The following is a 19,143-nucleotide window of genomic DNA, read 5'->3' as shown; positions in this document are numbered from 1 at the left end:
TCACTAGGATTATAAGCAAACCGGCATACAGATTGTCCGAGGTAAGTGAAAGTTTCTAGCATATTTTTTGCTGAGAAGTTCCAAAACTATATAACTAATAAACGGTGGCAAAAAGTTAAAATCGACGTATCACTCTAACAACAATGATAGAATCAATGCATAGGGCATATCGATTACTATTACACATGTGAGTTGTTTAAAAAACCATCATTAGACTTTTTTTTTATTATTATAATTTATTGACTAACTCTAGAATTCTTAATCTACAAATCTTTTTCACTTCTCCGATACCAATTTCAATCTCTTGTTCCGGATTGTTGTTGATTCGTTCTGTTACACCTGCGAGGATTGCTTCAAATTTAGATGCCTCACGAACACAAACCACAAATGGAAATCCAAACTTTTCCTTGTACCTGGAAAGATAGCATCACCGTTATTGAGGATCCGAAGAAAAAACACAATCAATTATCCATACTCTTTGTTCAGCATGGTCAGTCGTTTCTTATCTTGAGGCGTGAGCTTATCCAACCCAGCACTGGCCTGTTCCAAACTGGATTCTTCTGTCAGTTGATGAGTGTCCAACAATTTCCCGGCCAAGTCTGGATGTAAGCGCAAAATCCGAAGCTTATTTTCGATACTGAGCCGTTGGAGATAGTTCTCGAAAATTGTGATCATAGCTTCGAAACTCTTGAATGGCACCATGGCCGAGCAGAAGATCGCTGCTTCTGGCCAACATTCTACTACATTTTCAAACACTTTATGGAACTCGGTTGGTGTAAGCGCATTCAGTTGCTCGAGAGATAGTTTTGAACGCCTGGTTGAAATAAAAGAGACAATTTCAAAATTTGAGTTTCCTCAAAGATTGTTATTTTTTAGTGAGTTTGGCTTACATCATTAAGTAATGTTTTGTATAGCAACAAGAAATAAATGATGATAATGATATCACTTTATCAAAACAGCTAGATCTCCAGTCATAAAACTAATCTTCCATATGCACTATCACTAGTAGTAACACAATGATAACGATAGAATAAGATGTCGTGTACACACTTCCTTTCTAACCGACGTTCCGTGATTGACTGATACTCGCTTAGGCGATCAGAATGCGAGGACTTCAGGTCATTTCTCCGCACATTATCAAGTTGCAACTGTGTTCAACTTACTACACTATTCGTCAAACCAACGATCAATTCACTACCACTACGATTCGTACCATTCATCATATTGTACTGATAATTCGTTTGTTTATGAAAGTGCATCGCTGATAACTGTTTTGGTAGATCCTGGTTTGTTAGAGTTTATTTCGTATTCATTTTTTGCGACTGATTAATCATCAAATTGGTCAATTATACAACGTATTACTTCGTGACTAACATTCAAAAAATAGCTACAAACCGAATATGACCAACGATCGAGTGCGATCGTCAGCGTCTTCAAGATGTGCACGCGTGTGTATGCATGTGCCGATTATCTTTCTCGATCGGTTTACTTTCTGCTCCTCTGTGGGCCCACACTGGATGCTGCCGACTCACGGAGCGTAGGTCAAGGTCAAAGATGTGCTTTCTCGGTCATTATAACTTGTACGGTTCATGCGAAAAAGAACATCTTGCCTGAAAGTTGTTGTTCTCGATGCTTGAACTGATCTATATGTATCTGTACCATGCGGTGTCGCGAAGATTGCGATTAATAAAATACCATTTTTTTACAGGATAATACAGTTTGAGTATTTAAGGATAAATCAAACATGACGAATGATTATAACGATTCTCATATAGCAGAAACTGTTTTATTCTAATTATAATATACCTCGAATCTACCACGATAACAGCTTTCTGAGGAGCTTGTGTCAGAGTGTTCCATAAACTTACAGTATCGGACATATAAATTACACGAACTAACCAAGTAACCACTTAGCACTGTTACAAGCGATGAATGGGCCGTTCAACGGCTTTTCAGTGCTAGCTGTCGTAAAACATTTTCAAAAGCTTTTATGCTCTGTTCTTTGCAAGCCCTGAATGTAACCATAGGGCAACCAATATATTTTGGACTCCCTGGGCCATTTTCTAACAAATTTTCCCGATTGAATCAAAAGATCAACTCAATTCGCAAGTCATTTGAAAAGATAGGACTGTTTCGCACTTGCATCAACCGTGTGTACATAGAAAGTGTCTTTATTTTGACTAGAACTATATCCATGCCATGTTTCAATATCTAAACAAGTTGTTCCGATAAAACATAAATATTTTCGATTTGCTTTAACTGAACTCTTACTCATTTAATTGTCTGCAAACTTTCATGAGGCCATCCATCAATACAATAGATTGCAATTTTTCGATATATTTTTGAATATCTAACTTCCTGTGGATGGTTCCAATTGATTTTAATCAATTATGTTTGAGATTCCTAGATTTTTTTTACTATTTCGTTAATAAATCATCGTACAATAGCAGCTAAGCTTTGAAAAATGGTCCTATCTTAAGAAATTAAATCAAAAATCAATATAGATTTAAACGCATCATTGCCTAGTATTTTGTAAATTATGTTTTTGTGAGTGAAGTGTCCTAAATCAACGCATTTCCTAATCCGAGCATTTTGCGAATTTATAGACATTTAACAACTGGAAACATTTATACATTTAAATGTACTTCAATTGCTTTGGTTAAAATATTGACATAAGTCTGTAAACATTTGAGTTATATTTGTTGTTCTAAAGGCTTCAGCATTAAATCCACGATGAAACATCGGAAATTTCAACGACAATGTTTATGTAACTGATATGATAGTATAAACAGTAAATATGCTTTAAATCTTCTTCTTCCTGGCGTTACGTCCCAACTGGGACAAAGCCTGCTTCTCAGATTAGTGTTCTGATGAGCACTTCCACAGTTATTAACTGAGCGCTTTCTTTGCCGATTGACCATTTGCATGTGTATATGCCGCGATATATCATGTGTGGCAGGTACGAAGATACTCTATGCATCTGTCGGTCTTGTTGCACGAAACACCTTTTCGTGCGACATGCTCACCAGATGATGATGGTGTAAACTGGGCGATGGATTTTGAAGAAATTTGTTCTAAGTGTTACCTCTGTTTGTCTGTGGTTCTATGTTAGAGCAATAAGTTGAGAAACATGCTATATCCCAGTGGAGGAGTAATACCAAAAAGAAGAAGGACGATATTATAAAAATCAAATGGCAATAAACTTTAATCTAGGCTCTTAAGAGTATATAGGGTAAGTGTTACAACCCCTCGGTGTTGTGTCGCTCCTAACAACGTTATTGATCATGCCCCTCTGTGCGATAAGGTTGCGCGCCGATGGACTTCTGTCATCTTGCTAGAATAAAAAGCGATCATGGAAAACAAAGCTGAAATAGTGAAAACGAAAGTCATTGGAGACACATGCAGATTTGCTTAAAGCTAGTTATTTACAGTTTTCCTTAATCTATTATCATTAAAATTACCTAAAACTACATGCTTATATCTATAAAGGTAGTACAATGAATTTGTAACTTTACGAATATAAATTAGAGTGTTTTTTCCCTAGATATCTCGATAAAGTTCATGCGACTTATGCTAGAGTTGATGCTAACCTTAAATTATTAGATCTAAAATTATCACCTTCAGGTAACTAAGATAAAATACATATGAATTAGACAAAATACTTACTAAATGACATATAGGCAGACCTTATAGAGCTAATCAGGGACATTGGACATAGGACGGACAAAGAAACGAAGATTGACTAAACGTGAGTACTATTTTCAACCATACAAAGCAATTACTCAACTAATAAAATAATTACATGCAGGATATTAAAATATCTCCAAATACAAGCGGATATTATAAATCTCGGAAGACCTCTCTTTCTTCGCCACCGAAACCCAACAACTTTTAATATCGTTTATTGGAAGAGGTGCGAAATGTCCAATCCGGTCGACCATAATACCCCTACGACTAGCAGAGGTGCTGAAGGTAAGCAAAAACCCGAAAAGACACGTCTCTCCCGAAAGCAGAAATCAAATAAAGACCCCCCAAACGACCCCAATCCCCAATACAAGACTTCTGTCGCACAAGACAAAGCGCGAGTAGGTGGACCTAAGTCGCCAATTTCCTCCCGGATTCGAGCCTCAACGAAGGGAAGAAGTTGCATCATGTGTGCGGATGTAGATCAAAGCCGGATGGTTCAATGCGTTACTTGTAGATGTTGGTGCCACTTTGATTGTGCGGGAGTTCCTCAGGACATCGATCAATGCGAATGGAGTTGCCTGAAATGCGAAACTGCGAAGGCAAACCCGCGTAAGCAGAAGACGTCCAAAGCGAAAACCCGAAGCGTAATGCAGACATCGAAGCCAACGAAAACTACTACCAAGAAGAAGAGTTCTGGAAAACCAAAAACGGTACAGGATTCAACTTCCAAGGACCTCCGAACAGATCCGAAATCCGCGGGCGGTGAAAAACCGACGGATCTGGATGCTATGCTGTTGGCTGAAATCGAGAAGAAGGAAACGGTGTTGGGCAGAGCAAAATCGATGAAATCTGGATCATCTTGCAAATCACCATTATCGCTGAAACTGCAGATGCAGCAAGTTCTGGCTGAAGAAACATTGATGCTTGAGGAGATGCGGCGGAGACATGAATTCATGAAGAAAAAGTTCGAGCTGATGGAGGAATTCGCCGAAGTACGAAGCTGCCCTGTCCCAGGTGCTAAAGTGACCGACCCGCTAACGAAGGTAAAAGGTTGGTTACAGAAGCAGGTCCCATCAGACAGTGAATCGGAAGATGCTACTGAGGAGAGTGATACAGATGGTAGTGGCGATGATACGGATGAGACCTGTTCAAACCACGAATCCGAGGTTGATGAAGATCATGAATCATCTGATAATATAGAACAGGAAAGCGAGGGTGATGAAGTGAGCGCCACGGATAGCGATGCGACGGCAGGAGAAAATCTATATGCGCACGAGGCGAGATTCGTTCCGAGAGAACGTTCAACTCCCGTTCATGCGAAGTTACCCGGTACTTCAACGCGTGTGAATCATTCTCGTATCAGCAACGCTCTCACACGTGAGCAGGTGGCGGCCCGCCAGGTAGTTCCATGTAGCCTTCCAAAGTTCAGCGGGAACCCCGAGGAATGGCCCATGTTTATTTCGACGTTTGATAGTACTACTTCGATGTGCGGCTATAGGGACGAGGAAAATATGATTCGTCTCCGGAATTGCTTGAAGGATGAAGCCTTTGCAGCTGTACGAAGTTTCCTCATGCACCCATCGATGGTCCCGAAAGCGATAAGCGTATTGAAGCTTAGATTCGGCCAACCACACATGATAATCAGTACTTTACGAGATAAGGTCCTAGCTATGCCACCAGTTAGAGCCGATTCAATCGAGAAGCTGGTCGACTATGCTCTGGCCGTGCAGAATTTGTGTTCTACGATCGATGCCTGTGGACGGAAAGAGTACATGAGAGACGTAACCCTAATGCAAGAGCTAGTGTGTAAGCTCCCACCGGCTATTAAATTGGACTGGGCAAGACGCACAAAGAAATTGACGAAGGTAACTCTAACCACCTTCTCTGATTGGATCTTTTCGATCGCAGAAGATGCAAGCATCGTGGCAAACCCCCGAAAGCCAAGCAGCTACGAACATGAAGCACGAAGTAAGCGCCAAGGAAAGGCGTTCGTAAACGCTCACGTTGATTCTTCGTCAGCAATCGCGAGTGATCAGATGGCAGCTGGAAACCGGATGCACAACGCTTCCAACCAGAAAGTGTTCCTGGAGGAGTCGATTAGCTGTCCTCTATGCAAGGGAAGTTGTCGGACGGCCGCGAAATGTAAACGATTCCTCGATCTTTCGTATGAAGCAAGGTGGGCTGCGGTACGCGAATTCAGATTATGTCGTCGATGCTTGCGTAAGCACGGAGGGAACTGCAATAGCAAAGTGTGCGGTGTCAACGGTTGTGCATTTAAGCACAATTCACTTCTACATAGGAATCTTGTTGCACCGAGTGTATCGGCAGTTAGTGCAAATCAATCAAAAACTAAAGAAGAGCACAGTGTGAATACGCACCAAGTGAACGCTGGCCTGGAGCTTTTCCGCTATCTCCCCGTGACATTATTTGGACCGCAAGCGAAGGTTGAATGCTACGCCTTTCTCGACGATGGATCGGAGTTAACGTTGTTGGATGAACAAATAGCCAATGAGTTGGAGCTGGTTGGCAATCCACTGCCATTATGTTTAAAGTGGACAGGAGGAACTCATCGATTCGAGGAAAAGTCGAGACTTGTGGATGTTGGAATCTCCGGTATTAATGGTAAAAAGTTTGACTTGAGCGGAGTGCGAACGGTTGAGGCACTTGAGTTACCGTTTCAAAGTTTGAACGTTGATGTCCTAAAGAGCAAGTATCAGCACCTGAGTGATGTCCCAGTCGAATCGTATAATCGAGTGCGTCCCAGGATTCTCATCGGAGTCAAGCATGCCAATGTTTCGTTGGTGAGACGATGTCGTGAAGGAAAGGATGGCGAACCCATCGCTGTGAAGACTCATCTAGGCTGGACGATCTTCGGAGGTCGGTCAAATCACGAACCGACGGCTGACGGAAGTTATAGTTACCATATATGTGCATGCAATCACCCTAACGATGAGCTACTTCACCGAGAAGTCAAACAGTATTTCAGCTTAGATAGTTTGGGAATAATGGCACCGGTAAACTCAACGATGTCTAGAGACGATGAAAGGGCGATGGCATTATTGAATTCATTCACGCGAGTGGTCGGAAACAAATACGAATCTGGGCTTCTATGGCGATTCGATGATATCCGTTTACCTGATAGTCGGCCGATGGCTCTGCAACGTCTGGAGTGCCTGCAAAGACGTTTGGCTAACGATACCAATCTAAAACTCGCCTATGATGAAAAACTGGCTGATTATCTGGCGAAAGGCTATATTAGGAAGGTAACAGCAGAAGAGTTGGTGCAGAAAAAGGACCGAATCTGGTATCTCCCGACATTCCCAGTGATCAATCCCAACAAGCCAGGTAAGATCAGAATTGTATGGGATGCGGCAGCGATGGCACATGGAGTTAGTCTGAACTCGGTACTGCTTACTGGTCCAGATATGCTTAGCTCGCTGGTAAACGTTCTGAATCAATTTAGGGAGTATCGCTATGGTATTTGCGGAGACATCAGGGAGATGTTCCTCCAGATTGGTATTCGCCCCGAAGACCAATTTTGTCAACTTTTCCTGTGGAACGATAGCATCAACGACGGAGAACCTAACACATTCATGGTCTCCGTAATGATCTTCGGAGCTCGTTCATCGCCGACGACTGCCCAATTCGTAAAGAATCAAAATGCACGGAGGTTCGAAGTAGAGTTCCCGCTTGCGGTTGAGACCATAGAGAAAAAGCATTATGTGGACGATATGCTTGCCAGCACGGAGACGGAAATAGAAGCTATAGAGTTAGCTAAATCAGTAAAACACGTCCACGCGCAAGGAGGCTTTGATATCAGGAATTGGGTATCGAACTCCCCCAAGGTATTGGAAGCTTTAGATGAAAGTGCCACAGGAGAAAAGTCTTTGAATTTCACGGCCGAAATAGCCACCGAAAAGGTATTGGGAATGTGGTGGAATACATCAACCGATTGCTTTACTTTCAAAATAAGCTGGTCTCGATTCGAAGCAGCGCTGATTGATGGGAATCGAGCCCCCACCAAGCGAGAGCTACTGCGCATTCTTATGAGCATTTTTGATCCGTTAGGACTTGTATCTCATTTTCTAATGATACTCAAGGTTACGCTCCAGGAAGTGTGGCGTATGGGGCTGAAATGGGACGACCAGATAGAAGGAAGGCAGCTCGAGAGTTGGAAGGCTTGGATAAGTTTACTACCGAAGCTGGAGGAATTACAGATACCCCGATGTTTCCGTCGAGTTACAACCGTTGGAGAGCATAATCAGATCCAGATGCACACCTTTGTTGACGCAGGTGATAATGGCATGGCGGCTGTCGTATACCTACGGTTCGAAGAGCACGGATATGTAGAATGTGCATTAGTCGGAGCGAAGACACGTGTAGCTCCTCTGAAATACCTGTCAACTCCAAGGTCAGAACTTCAGGCCGCTGTTATCGGCACGAGACTAGCGGACACTATATCCAAGTCTTTATCGCTCCCAGTATCTCAACGCTTCTTTTGGTGTGACTCTCGTAACGTTCTGTGTTGGCTACGCTCTGACCACCGACGCTATAGCCAGTATGTTGCAGCGAGAGTAAGCGAAATTCTAGATACTTCGGACGTCACCGAATGGAACTGGATCAAATCGGAGTGGAACGTCGCTGATGATGGCACCAAATGGACGGGTCAGGTGCAGCTAAAAACTTCTGATCGCTGGTTCCAAGGACCAGCTTTCCTGCAGCAACCGGAGCGAGAGTGGCCAGCGTCGCCACATAGTAGAGAAACAACGTGTGAAGAGATGAAGTCGAATATTCTAGCGCACGTTCACAGTAAAGATGCGAAGGCAGTTGTTGAAGCAGCTCATTATTCCAGCTGGAGGCGATTGACTAAAGTTACGGCATACGTTCAGCGATTCGTGGTTAACCTACGAGCCAAGCAACAAGGATTACCTTTACGGCGAGGACTATTGTCAAGTGAAGAACTACGACTGGCTCAGTTATACCATTTTCGTCAAGCGCAATTAGATGTATTCAGCGAGGAGATGAAGATATTATGTCAAGCTAAGGAAGCGGGAAATAATCTGCGAACACAAGTGGAAAGCAGTAGTCGGATCTACAAAATGAGTCCATTCTTGGATGAAGATAGTGTCCTACGAATGAACAGCAGGGCTTCTAAGTGCCACTTCCTTTTTCCAGATGAAAAATACCCGATCATACTTCCTGATAATCACCCGGTAACCAACCTTCTGCTTTCGGATTTCCACGAAAGATATCATCATCGGAATTATGCTACAGTGGCTAACGAAGTTCGTCGACGATATTGTATTCCAAGGCTTCGCCAAACGCTCCGTAGGATGAGATGCAGCTGTATGTGGTGTCGCAATCGTGATGCAAAACCTGCTCCACCAGAAATGGCCGAACTTCCAAAAGCAAGACTGGCTGCGTTTAGCCGGCCGTTTTCCCACGTAGGCGTGGATTATTTTGGGCCAATCGAAGTTATTGTGGGTCGTAAAGTCGAGAAGCGTTGGGGGGTCATACTGACGTGTCTGACAATTCGGGCTCTTCATATTGAGGTCGCTAACACTCTTAGCACAAGCTCATGCATAATGGTGTTGAACAATTTCATCGCACGTCGGGGAACTCCTGTTTGCTTCTATAGCGATAGGGGGACAAATTTTGTTGGTGCGTCCAAAGAACTTCGTGAAGCTCTTCGCCTTTTGGACAGTCACGAAATTGCAAAGGAGTTCACAACACCAACAACGTCTTGGCAATTCAATCCACCGGCCAGCCCCCATATGGGAGGCAGCTGGGAGAGGTTGGTTCAATCAGTTAAAAGGAATCTAACGGAAGTGCTCAAGTGTAAGCGACCAACAGACGAGGAACTGCGTAGCGCGTTAACACAGATAGAATCTGTACTGAACAGTCGGCCTTTGACTGAAGTACCCGTGGACAACGAATCAGAGCCGGCGCTTACCCCTAACCATTTTTTATTGGGGTCATCGGATGGATCGAAACCAATGACACTCTACGACGATAACGTCCAGGTGGTCCGACGTGGATGGCAAGTGTCACAGATGATAGCAAACCAATTTTGGAGACGCTGGCTTACTAACTACCTTCCCGTAATCACAAGGCGAACTAAGTGGTTCAAAAAGGTAAAACCAATAGCGGTAGGTGACGTCGTCGTCATTACAGATCCGGAGTTACCGAGGAATTGCTGGCCAAAGGGCCGAGTTATTGGTACAGTAGAGAAAGGCGGACAGGTACGTAGAGCAACAGTTCAAACAAGCAAAGGGGTTTACGAGCGTCCGGCTGTGAAACTGGCGGTACTTGATGTTTGGAGCGAAAGTGAGTAAGCCAAATCTTGGAGTTGGCATACCGGGGGGGACTGTTACAACCCCTCGGTGTTGTGTCGCTCCTAACAACGTTATTGATCATGCCCCTCTGTGCGATAAGGTTGCGCGCCGATGGACTTCTGTCATCTTGCTAGAATAAAAAGCGATCATGGAAAACAAAGCTGAAATAGTGAAAACGAAAGTCATTGGAGACACATGCAGATTTGCTTAAAGCTAGTTATTTACAGTTTTCCTTAATCTATTATCATTAAAATTACCTAAAACTACATGCTTATATCTATAAAGGTAGTACAATGAATTTGTAACTTTACGAATATAAATTAGAGTGTTTTTTCCCTAGATATCTCGATAAAGTTCATGCGACTTATGCTAGAGTTGATGCTAACCTTAAATTATTAGATCTAAAATTATCACCTTCAGGTAACTAAGATAAAATACATATGAATTAGACAAAATACTTACTAAATGACATATAGGCAGACCTTATAGAGCTAATCAGGGACATTGGACATAGGACGGACAAAGAAACGAAGATTGACTAAACGTGAGTACTATTTTCAACCATACAAAGCAATTACTCAACTAATAAAATAATTACATGCAGGATATTAAAATATCTCCAAATACAAGCGGATATTATAAATCTCGGAAGACCTCTCTTTCTTCGCCACCGAAACCCAACAGTAAGTGATCCATTAGTTGTGGGAGTTCCTATAGTTGCGGTAGTGCCATAAGAGCGTTCAAATTGTTTTAAAACTGATGAAATATCACTAATGGTTGCGAGCGTTAATTTAATCATGATTAATGATTAATGATTATGATTAATCAAAAATGTTAATCATTAATCATAAACAATCATGAGTTAATCAATCACTAATCATAATCATTGCAATATTATTATTATTATTATTATTATTATTATTATCTTTATTAACGAGATTTGCAGCCCGAGGCTGGCTCATCTCGGTAGCAATATTATGGTCAAACATTCAATCAATCATCAATCAATCACTGAACAAAATTTAACAAATTTTACAACATTGCCTTCTAATGTATAAATAAATTTTGCATTTCTTATATCTTGTGGCATGAACAATGAGCGTTTATGCCCAAGGAACGTCCAAATCCAACCAAGTACAGCATGACTTTGCTTTGTATCCGCGAACGTTATCATAAGACTAAAAAAAGACCCTTAACCCTCTAATACCCAACCCCGCCTTTAGACGGGGTACACTTTGGAATTTTGTGTATTTTTTCGTAGCTCGTAAATTAAAATGATTTTATTTTTGGCTTAAACCTTGACTCATAACATGCATATAAAAAAAGTTTTTTATGATTTTTGAAACTTTTTTGTGTTATTGAAAATTGTTTGAAAAATTGTATTCTTATATAACCTTCAAATGCCTGGGCTTCATTTAACGTGTATTATAAAAAATCGTACCTTTTATATTTTTCTACGATCAACCTATCACAGAAGAAGAGCCTGATGGTATTGAAATGATTTCAAATCTGTTTTTCCGTTAGTTACACGGAAAATAAAAAATGTTCCAGAAAAAAATTGAAAAAATCATATTTTTAAAAGTATAGTAAAAACTCTAATTTTTATTATTGTCAAAAATCAGTAACCAGAAGAGGCTTCAAGAAAAAATTGAAAAGGATAGGGATGTTCAAAAATAAAAATAATAAAAATCAAAAACCAAAATTCATAAATTTGCGAAGAAAAATAAATCATTGCCCAAACCGTGTTTAGAATGATTTTAGATAGCGAAAAATTATATTTAGATCGAAAACAAAAATTTGGGTATTAGAGGGTTAAATATTTCCTCCGTGTAAGACGGTGCATTTCTCAGTTTTCTTCCTCTTCTTGGCATTAACGTCCTCACTGGGACAGAGCCGGCTTCTCAGCTTAGTGTTCTTATGAGCACTTCCACAGTTATTAGCTGAAAGCTTTCTTTGCCAATGTTACCATTTTCGCATTCGTATATCGTGTGGCAGGTATGATTATACTCTATGCCCAGGGGAAGTACGATTATACTCTTTGTCCCCTCAAGGAAATTTCCTTCACGAATAGATCCTGGACCGTCCGGGAATCGAACCCAGACACCTTCAGCATGGCTTTGCTTTGTAGCCGCGGACTCTAACCACTCAGCTAAGGAAGGCCCCATTCTCAGTTTTATTTGATCCGAATCCGAAGACGCGGTTGAAAGCTTTTGAATGGTACCATTCTACAGATCACAACATTTCGACCTAGCACTAGTTTTTTGGCCGTTCATAAGATTGTTGTATACTTTGTACGAAAATCCGAAAATTGGCACATTCGGCATTCTCGAGATCAAAAAAGCTTTCCCGTCTTCGTAATGCTTTTTGTATAAACATTTTCAAAATTCTGTTTGAGTCGCACCGTATGAGCCTACCCCTTCCTCCTTCGAGCATTACGTGATTTGTGGACGGTGCCTTAGGAAGATGCCATTTAAACATTACTTTTATTAATAATCATTGATTAATGGTTAATCATTCAAAGGCTAATGATTAAATGCCCAAAAGTATGCACTAAACGCTTTGAAGTATGCAGCAAACAAGTTGTAAATTACATAATGAGGATTTTTTCTCTTGATTAGCAATAAAACTGATATCAAATCTTTTGAACTTTATTACAGCAAATTTTTAATCGCAAACCGTTTTTACTGAAATTTAGATTCAAATCAAGGAAGAGCTCAAATTCCTTTAAAACATCGTTTGAAAAAATATTTTTCCAGTGTTCCATGAAGATCTCGATAGGAAATTCCTAGCATATGTTCAAACTGATTTCGCCCAATATTTCTCCAAGAATTGGGTTGTTTAGTAATGACATATTTGCAGTGTTTTGTAGCATGTTCGAAAGATCACATTTTCTAAGTATATCAAGTATATCAAAAAGATTTCAATCCGTAGACTCAAAGACATTTTAATTTAAACAATGACAGCTCGCTTGAAGTTAAATTTGCTGGGGGTGATGCAAAAATGATTTCCATACCAATAACAAACGTTATTAAAATAGTTTCAGGGCACGGACAATTTTGAAATTTTGAGTTCTGGTTCAAACTTTAATGTAGATTCAGAATATACAAAAACTGGATACACCTACACAAAACCTACGAAAAACCTAATGTATAATACTTCAATAATTCCCTTGAAAATGAATTAAATGGCTTGGTTTGCCAAATTTATGAAGTTTAATATATGGAAAGCTAGGTTTCAGAACTACCAATATAGTGCTTCACTTTCATTTTGGAGTATGAATAAACAACTAATTAAGTTTTAACATTTCACTTTACACTTTACAAAGAATACTAAAATTCACTAGAAAGGCGAGCAAATACCATTAAACTTTTATATGTATAATAATAATATACTCACTTGCTAATGTTTTTTTCATCACCAATATTTTGAACACTTTCCCCGGGAAATCGACACACCTTAACAACCCGGCATATGTTCAAGTTTATCAATAACGTGTCGCAAGCTACGCTTCACAAAGTCAATATATTGACCACTACCTCCAGGATACTGGCTCTTGAACCAGAGCAATTAATCACGATTTGTGATTAAAAACTGTGATTAATTTGTCATAACGAAGTTGTTTATATAGGATTGTTTGTTAATCATAAGTAATATTCTTCATTATCTAATGTTAGTATATAACCCACTGGTTGCATACTTCAAGTCGTTTAGTGCATCTTTTCGGGCATTTAATCATTAGTTATTGAATGATAAATGATTAATCAGAGATTAATCATAAAAACAATAATTAAATGACATGAAATGCCCAAAACACCTTTAAGTATGCAACGAATGCATCACACTCTTGAAAATTTATTTCAGTACACTTATGATTAAAAAAATCTGAATCAAATAGCTCTCATCATGATTTTTTGTTCAATCATCAATTTTTCAATCATGATTAACTTAACACTCTTCCCTTGAACCACAGACAAACAGACGTAACACTTAGAACAAATCGCGATAAAAATCATAGTCACGAGGACATATACGCCCAATGCTAAAATCGGTGTGTTTGGCCGATGGACCAACAGATGGCGGTAGTGTGTAAACGTCAAATGAGAACTAAAACGATGCGAGCGCTGCGGGTGGTGGATTGGCCGCCTACCATATATTTGAATCGGCCGTTAAAAAGGTGGTCGATGGACATCGGTGAGAGTGTGACGTCTGTTTGTCTGTGCTTGAACCATCCTTCTTTAGACTAGGATTGCAAAACAATGAAACTTGATTAATCGTTAATAAATTTTGGGAATCGATATGAAGGTGGCTTCTGGCTCTTTAAGGGGACTACTCCAGTACTCCCCGTAATTGAATCCGGAACTATCGTAATTTACGAATCGATACCCGTAGTTTCAAAGACAAACAGCAATCCTGATATTTACGAAATTTCGTTAGAAGACGACTGAAAAACATAATTTTGAAAAACTACCGTAAAACTAAACATTACAAATAGGGAAAGTGTACCAGTTATGGCTATAGTGGTTCCCTATTTGTCCATATGGGTTTTCTCGAAAACTTTCACATTTTGAATATTTTTCAATGTTTCAACATCATCAAGATATATTTGATATCAAATTGAATAGTTTGACACACAGAATAAAAAAAATTGAAGAAAATCTAATTATCCCGTATAGCGAAATAGGGAACCTTTATGTCCATAACTGATACACCTACCCTACTTCGCATATGGATTAAATGGAAAAATGATGTGAAATTTGCGATAAATTTACACGTTTTCTCAGTGAGAATCGAACTCATGACTCCCTGTTCACTATATAGGGCGCGTTATCCCTAGACCACGAGAGGACTCATGGACGCAGAAGTTAACCTGAATTCGATTTCAACTCAACAATCACACACTACTCGCCAACGACTTGTTGGACGAGATTTGTATAGTGCAACGTTTTTAATATAAATACGATAAATGATAATTAAAAAAAAACTATTATTTTGAAATTGAAAATTTTGAACAAATTTGACATTAGGCATGTAAGGGTTAATCATAATCATTAATCATAATCACTAATCGTATTGAGTTTAATCATTAATCATACTCTGGTTTAATAATCAATCACAATCATTAATCATGACTTCAAAAATTTTAATCAATAATCATAATCATTTATCATCATAAAATTGAATGTAATCATTCATTACTTAATCAATCATTGCGACCCGTTAATCATCATGCTTTGGTTGCGGTAAAGTGTTCCTATAATGGAGGATCCCATGAGAAAACCACGGATACCGCAACTATAGTTAGGCCTATATATAACTATAGTATATATATATATATATATATATATGTATATATATATATATATATATATATATATATATATATATATATATATATATATATATATATATATATATATATATATATATATATATATATATATATATATACACTGATAGAAAAACAATAGTATGCTCAAATATACAACCGTTCTTATCATTACTATGCCTAAAAATAGTATCCATAACTACGAAATCGGTCATGTGTATCAAAACAATGTTACGACAACCACGAATTAATAATAATTGAAATTGTGGAAATTACCATGCCAAGTAGTTCACTAAAATGTTTTCGCCATTTTTATTGTGCAAGCAGGTTCTTAAAAATCCAGAACAAAACACCAACTTTTTTCGCTGTTTATCAAAATCTGTTATACAACGAATAGCTGTCTTTTATCTCGAAGCAGCGCCGGTAAGTATATACCCAATAAATTAGAGAACAGTATACTGTATACATACTAATTTCTGCTCAATTTTACAGGTTGTTATCAGGAACATAAAATTGCTCATTAATCCATTAATGAATCCATGTTGGAGCGCATCAGCAGCATCCACCCCATGCTGGATGAGTAGCTGAAGACGTTCAACCCTGAGGATTGTTCCACGGTGGCCGCGAATAATTCCTGAGAAACGTCCTATAGAATTACGAATACGTCGAGTGTATTGATGAGATGATTCACGCCCTGAACGGGTGTACCGACATTTCGGTAGAACTACAGGTAAGAATTGTTATTCCGGCTTGTAATCTTATGTAATCCTAATCAACACTTTCCGTCGGTTCGTTCAACAGGACATCGCGGCCAATCTGAGGCGGAAGAACACCAGTGGACATGTAAACCTAATTGGAATGAACTACACATAGCGCGAGCAACCAAAGACTGACCCCGTCCTGCCGTCGAGGATGACGGCAATATCTCTGAAGTAGGAGAATCTTCCGGAAACTGACCCATCCGGCCTGGGTGAAGCGTTTCTATCGCCTTTCGTGTAAAAGTGCTCATATCAACAGGAACACGTAAGAAAACTTTAGAAAATCCAACGAGTGCAGAAAATTAACCTTAAATTTTAGTCACGCACTAATATTTATACCAATTTTATCTATTTTAGATCAAATCTGACTACAAGAATGGAATTCATTATTGTCTCGAGCAAGGCCAGTGTTACCACAAGTACAGATTTATCTGGAAAGGTACAGATTTTTTTATAGTTTTTGGTACAGATTCTGTACGGTACAGATTACAGATTTTTACGAAAAAGTACAGATTGGTACAGATTTTTGGAATTGGTAATTTTGAGACACAAAATCCAAAAGATACATGAAATTTGTATCTAATTTACACAAAACCTTAATTGATAGATACAATTTCCATAGAATTGAATAATAATTATATAACTAGTGAAATTATTTCAATAAAAACTATGTTAAATTTCCGAGTTTATTAGGATTTTTCAATAATTTTTATTGGATGTGGTACAGATTTTGGGTACAGATATTTAGAATCTTTGGTACAGATAAAAAAGATTTTTAAGCCTTCGGTACAGATAGAAATGTGGCAACACTGAGCAAGGCCCTTAGCAAACCTCAAAACCGACGATGACGATGATCTTTTTGGATGCAGAATCATGATTCGTACGATGTACAATATCTTATTCATCACGAATTGTACTGCTAATAATAATTAGAATAAAAAAAATGTAATATCAATGCTTTTCATACGGTTTATCATCATTCAAGAAAGTAAACAAAACAACTCCTGAAGCGACGACCAACCAACCACACCAATGAACCTATGCACGGGTTCACTATTTGACGTTTTAGCGGTGCCGTGTTATTTACGTGACCATGGTAATGAGTGAATTCGGCACCGCTCAAACGTCAAATTAGTGAACCCGTGCATAGGTCCATAGGCGAGGAGAAGTGGGTGAACTTGTCATTCATTTTTCTGTCAAATCTCATACAAAATCTACTTTTTCTCTGACAGAAATTCACTCTAGGTGAACCACTTCTCCTGGCCTATAGTATATGAAACCATAGTGATGATTAAACGTACTATGTGGTTTACTCATGCTACCCATGCACATAGTAAAAGAAACAATGGAATAAGGTTGAACAATACCATGGAAATGTAAATAAAAACTACGTTATTAATTTAACCCTTCGCATGGTAGACTCAAGCACGAATTATTTTCGGTTGAAATCAAGTGGTAAAAATGTTTTAATTGTACCCCCGATATGGTTTCTATTACCATGCGATTTTTATCAGTGTAGGAACACAAATTAAAAGGGGTCATTCATAAATTTCATAACGCTGAAGGGGGTGGGTGGGTGTCTTTGTGCTGTTACGGCTCATACAAAATTTGTAAAATATTCATACAAAAAGCGTTACGAGGGGGTGGGTGGGTGTCGAAAATGTCCATTTTTAGCGTTATGAAATTTGTGAATGAAGCCAAAATATACCGCAACTAAAGGAACAGTGTACTAATAGTGGAGGTACTTGGCGCATTCACCACTCCTATCTTAAAGCAAGCTATTAGAAATTTTCTACGGTGTACCTGTGCATCAGTTGGTTTATGCCTCGGCTAACAAATTCGCCGCAAAACAAAACGAACGCTTCACCAACTCGCCCGCCGTTTCTCGTTTTTGACATTTTATCTGTCAATGTGCCAGACTGATCGGAAAACAGCAGCATCATTGCGAATTTTGATTTATACATCGGAACAGTTTTGTGAATCTTGTGAATTTGCTTTAAAAATGGTACGTATTTTGGGATTATTCTCGTGAAATTACGATATCAATGTCTCACGGCTCATGGTTTTCAGGAGGCTTCAATTAAAGTGGCTCCCCAGATGCCTAGCACCTTCAAAGAATTTGCCGGTCATGTTGCTCCACTAGACGAAAGCTGTGCTGCCCAGCTTCAAACCGTACATCCTTTGAAGCAGTCGGAACTGAACGTAAGTGTTCTGGATAAAAAAAATTGGATGCTCAAATCAAGGTAAACTTATTTTGCAATTTGCAATCTTTCAGTACGAACAACACCGGCAGAACTTGAACTTCCAAATGCTCCGCAATCGCGAAGGTCTGGCCGCCCCCTTGAAGCTTACCATGGAGTTGAAATCGGTGTCCCGCGTGGGCCATATGCCGTTCCTGCCGTCCACCAATGTGGCGCGGGATGTCCTCACTGGACGGGACGAGCTGGTCGACTTTACCGATCTGTTCAACAACGAGGAAAACTCGGAATTCATGCGACAGCCGCATGCCGTGATGGAGAAAACTCTCGGCATTTTGTAGACAGTGTTTTTTTTTTTCTAACTAGGGAACATTCGTTATAAACAAAAATCGAAATAAATCATTAACTGGTAAAATATAACATACAACATAATCTTTATGGCAATCAACGTGTTACTTTTTGTTTTAAGAACATCTCATGATTATAGATTTATCTCTGATGTTGAAATGGATTTCTGTAACAATTCATGAAGTAGGTAGGTGAAGAGGTACTCGGGCACTTACACAATCCACTTTGGTATGAGGGTTTTCTTGGCCGAATTATCTGAAACTTTGCAATACGACGCATGTTGTGTGTGTACTAATATGAGCTCAGCTTTCAAAAAACCCCACTGCCGAAGTGAATCAAAAGTGCCAATAGCACTCCTTATCTTGTAGGATTCCGGAAATAATAGGCAATTTTTTACGGGGTTACTGTAGAGTAGATAAAATGAATTATTTGGTAAACATAAAAAAATGAATAGGATGCCGGTAACGTATTCCGGGGGCAATTTGATCAAA

The 19,143-nt window shown here is 39.4% G+C and overlaps 2 protein-coding genes and 1 long non-coding RNA gene across 3 annotated transcripts; 2 read left to right on the top strand and 1 right to left on the bottom strand.

The window, feature by feature from the left end:
- Positions 1 to 192: 192 nt before the first annotated feature.
- Positions 193 to 1,425, bottom strand: LOC5564672 (2-oxo-4-hydroxy-4-carboxy-5-ureidoimidazoline decarboxylase). Its single transcript, XM_001648967.2, has 3 exons — positions 891 to 1,425; positions 476 to 814; positions 193 to 413 (listed from the first exon to the last, which is right to left on the bottom strand). The coding sequence occupies exons 1-3, from the start codon at positions 893 to 895 to the stop codon at positions 230 to 232; spliced, it is 528 nt and encodes a 175-aa protein (XP_001649017.1). The 5' UTR covers positions 896 to 1,425; the 3' UTR covers positions 193 to 229.
- A 14,048-nt stretch (positions 1,426 to 15,473) lies between these two features.
- LOC110675825 lies at positions 15,474 to 17,032 on the top strand. The gene is made up of 3 exons (XR_002499828.1): positions 15,474 to 16,078; positions 16,150 to 16,371; positions 16,464 to 17,032. It is a non-coding gene; the product is annotated as an uncharacterized LOC110675825 (long non-coding RNA).
- Positions 17,033 to 17,985: 953 nt separating this feature from the next.
- On the top strand, positions 17,986 to 18,726 carry LOC5564671 (proteasome maturation protein). The gene is made up of 3 exons (XM_001648969.2): positions 17,986 to 18,111; positions 18,177 to 18,308; positions 18,382 to 18,726. The coding sequence occupies exons 1-3, from the start codon at positions 18,016 to 18,018 to the stop codon at positions 18,643 to 18,645; spliced, it is 492 nt and encodes a 163-aa protein (XP_001649019.1). The 5' UTR covers positions 17,986 to 18,015; the 3' UTR covers positions 18,646 to 18,726.
- The last annotated feature ends 417 nt before the right edge of the window (positions 18,727 to 19,143 follow it).

Source organism: Aedes aegypti, chromosome 2 (genome assembly GCF_002204515.2).
Source record: "Aedes aegypti strain LVP_AGWG chromosome 2, AaegL5.0 Primary Assembly, whole genome shotgun sequence".
Lineage (NCBI taxonomy): Eukaryota > Metazoa > Arthropoda > Insecta > Diptera > Culicidae > Aedes > Aedes aegypti.
Note: the sequence above shows the minus strand (reverse complement) of the source record. Positions and strands in the feature narration are given on the sequence as shown.